We start from the raw sequence: 2500 nt of genomic DNA, 5'->3' as shown, positions 1-2500 counted from the left end.
GGAGAAAGGAGAAGAGAGGAGGAGAGGAGAGGAGAGGAAATAGATTCTCTTACAGTGTTGAAGTGTTTATTTAATTATTATTATTATTATAATTGTTGTTATTGATCTGATTACTTTTGTTCTCCAGTCAGTAAATGTTCTGATGTCAGAGGTCAGAGGTCAAACCTCCTTCTTAGTGATGCCATGATGTCATCAGGCAGCAGGTCGTCCATTTTGTTTTTGTGTCTGAAGTCACTTCCTGTTTACGACGGCGTGAACGACGTGTAAATATTTCCATGTTCACACGTTCACTACGGTCTGCTAACAATCCCACAATGCAACGCTGCACGTTTTACCGACTCTACAGCTGATGGCGACGACAGACGAGGACGCGTTAATGTCTTTGATACAGGAAGTGAGTGATGTCACACACGTGGTCACGTCAGCTGTTTGGTCACATGACTTCTGACTTCTTGTATTTTTGAAAGTTGTTTTTATTTTATTTTGCTGCTTAAACTGAAAAACAAACATATTAAAGATATTTCTGCTGTTTCAGGTCATTTTTCAGTTTTGTAGAAATATTTTGTAATATTTATTTATTTATTTATTTATTTATTTTGTTTGTACTTTTTAAATATTTAAGTTGTGTAAACGTTTCTTGTAGGTTTTGATGTTGAACTCAAAGATATTTTCTTTGTGATTTGATGTATTTTGTGACGTCGACGTGCTGATTCAGCATCTGATGCATTAGTTGCTATGGTAACCAGAGACGAGGTGTCACATGATGAAGATTTGATTCGTCGGTGTGGTGTAAACGATGACATCATCTTCAGCGTGTCTTCTGCGGTGATGTCATCGCTGCTGCTGCTGCTGCTGATGTCACAGCGTGTACCATCTGTGATTGGTTGTAGATTTATTGATTTATTGATCTGTGATGTGTTCTGTGTGATTTGCATGTCGGTGGAAAAAAATAACCAATGAATGAAGAGAAAGATCAAACTGTGACGTGAGTCTGTGATGAAAACATAAAGTTTATTTATTGATCAGCTGACTGGAGTCCAATGATTGATTTGAGTTCCTTTGTTGTTTCTGATCATTGAATTATAATCATATTTAATAAAACAGCAGCTGATGTTCCTGCAGCTGTCTGTATCATGACGTCAGATGTTCTATGACGTCATCGGGAGTATGTAAATGCTGATTTCCAACATGAGGATTGTTCATCCTGTTTTCAGCAGTTCTGACGTCACGGATCTGTCTCACGTTTAACCCCGATAGATCACCATGGTAACCGGGGTGGATCACCGTGGTAACCCGTGCTGCAGCCTCCCTTCGCTGGAGGGCAGCAAATCGTTGGCTGCCGATAGTTTCACCTGCAGAAGAAGAAGAAGAAGAAGGAAGAGGAGGAAGAGGAGGAGGAGGAGGAGGAGGAGGAAGAGGAGGAGGAGGAGGAGGAGGAAGAGGAGGAGGGGGAGGAGGAGGAGGAGGTTCGTAACCAGCAGCAGCGGAGTCTGTGTGTAAGTTGTAAAGTTTGAGGTTTCCCGCTTTAATCAGACGATGTTTGGACTAAAGTTCGCGGCGGTCTCGTGCTGCAGCAGCTGTTCATCAATCAGCTGTTTCCTGTTTCCGTCTTTATCAACACGAGCGATGAAAGAACCAACGAACAGTTTGAGTTTAGTGATGAGAGCAGATTTTAGATTTGATTTATAAGTTAATCTGAAATAAACGAGTTTCTATGGCGCCAAACTCAGAAACGTGTAAAATGATGAAACATTTCCTGGTTTATCGATAAATGAGATCGATAAGCGATAATTTACTGACAGCATGAATTAATATTATAGATCAGATAAAACAGGAAACTTCACCTGCTCATTTTTACGTTTTAGTTCTTTTTAAATGGACTTTTGCACGTGAGGCTGTAATGAGATGTATTAATGCAGTGGTGGGCAAATAGCGGCCCGTGGCCCTTATCTGGCCCTCCAGCAAAACCATGCGGTCCGTGAAGAAAGCTGAACATCAATCAGCTGTTTGTAGAGGAAACATTTCATTTAAGAGTCGTTTTTGTCAGATTTGTATTTATATCAGTTGCTGTAATTCAGTAATAATTATTAATTATTAACTAATAATTATTATTATTTTCTGAAATGAATGAAAGGAAACAGACTTTTGTTAAATATGAATCCATAAACAGCTGCTCTGATGTGAGGTGCGTTTGTTTTGCAGACATGTCGGTGCAGGTGTGCTGCCTGTCGTTCCGCCAGCCGTACGCCGGTCTGATCCTGGACGGTGTGAAGACGGTGGAGAGTCGCTGGAGGCCCCTGCTGGCTCCGCTGGAGAACCAGACTCTGGCGGTCCACATCGCTCAGAGGGACTGGGAGGGGGAGGAGTGGCGGGCGGTGCTTAGTGGACCGCTGGGGATGAACCGGGCTCAGATCCAAGCGCTCCGGGAGTCCGGGGAGAGGTTTGGCCGCGGCGTGGTGGCAGGTGAGAAATGAAATGATGTTTAATCCTGAGTTTATGA

At 42.4% G+C, this 2500-nt stretch overlaps 1 protein-coding gene across 1 annotated transcript in view; it reads left to right on the top strand.

Annotated features, from left to right (window-relative positions):
• Positions 1 to 1422: 1422 nt before the first annotated feature.
• zgc:110222 (uncharacterized protein LOC550336 homolog) overlaps positions 1423 to 2500 on the top strand; it is a 1440-nt gene continuing 362 nt past the window's right edge. Inside the window, exons 1-2 of the mRNA XM_042400313.1 lie at positions 1423 to 1496; positions 2203 to 2463. Coding sequence (XP_042256247.1) covers positions 2205 to 2463 — 259 coding nt within the window. The 5' untranslated portion in view covers positions 1423 to 1496; positions 2203 to 2204. The remainder of the gene's footprint in view (positions 1497 to 2202; positions 2464 to 2500) is intronic.

Source organism: Thunnus maccoyii, chromosome 2 (assembly GCF_910596095.1).
Source record: "Thunnus maccoyii chromosome 2, fThuMac1.1, whole genome shotgun sequence".
NCBI lineage: Eukaryota > Metazoa > Chordata > Actinopteri > Scombriformes > Scombridae > Thunnus > Thunnus maccoyii.
Note: the sequence above shows the minus strand (reverse complement) of the source record. Positions and strands in the feature narration are given on the sequence as shown.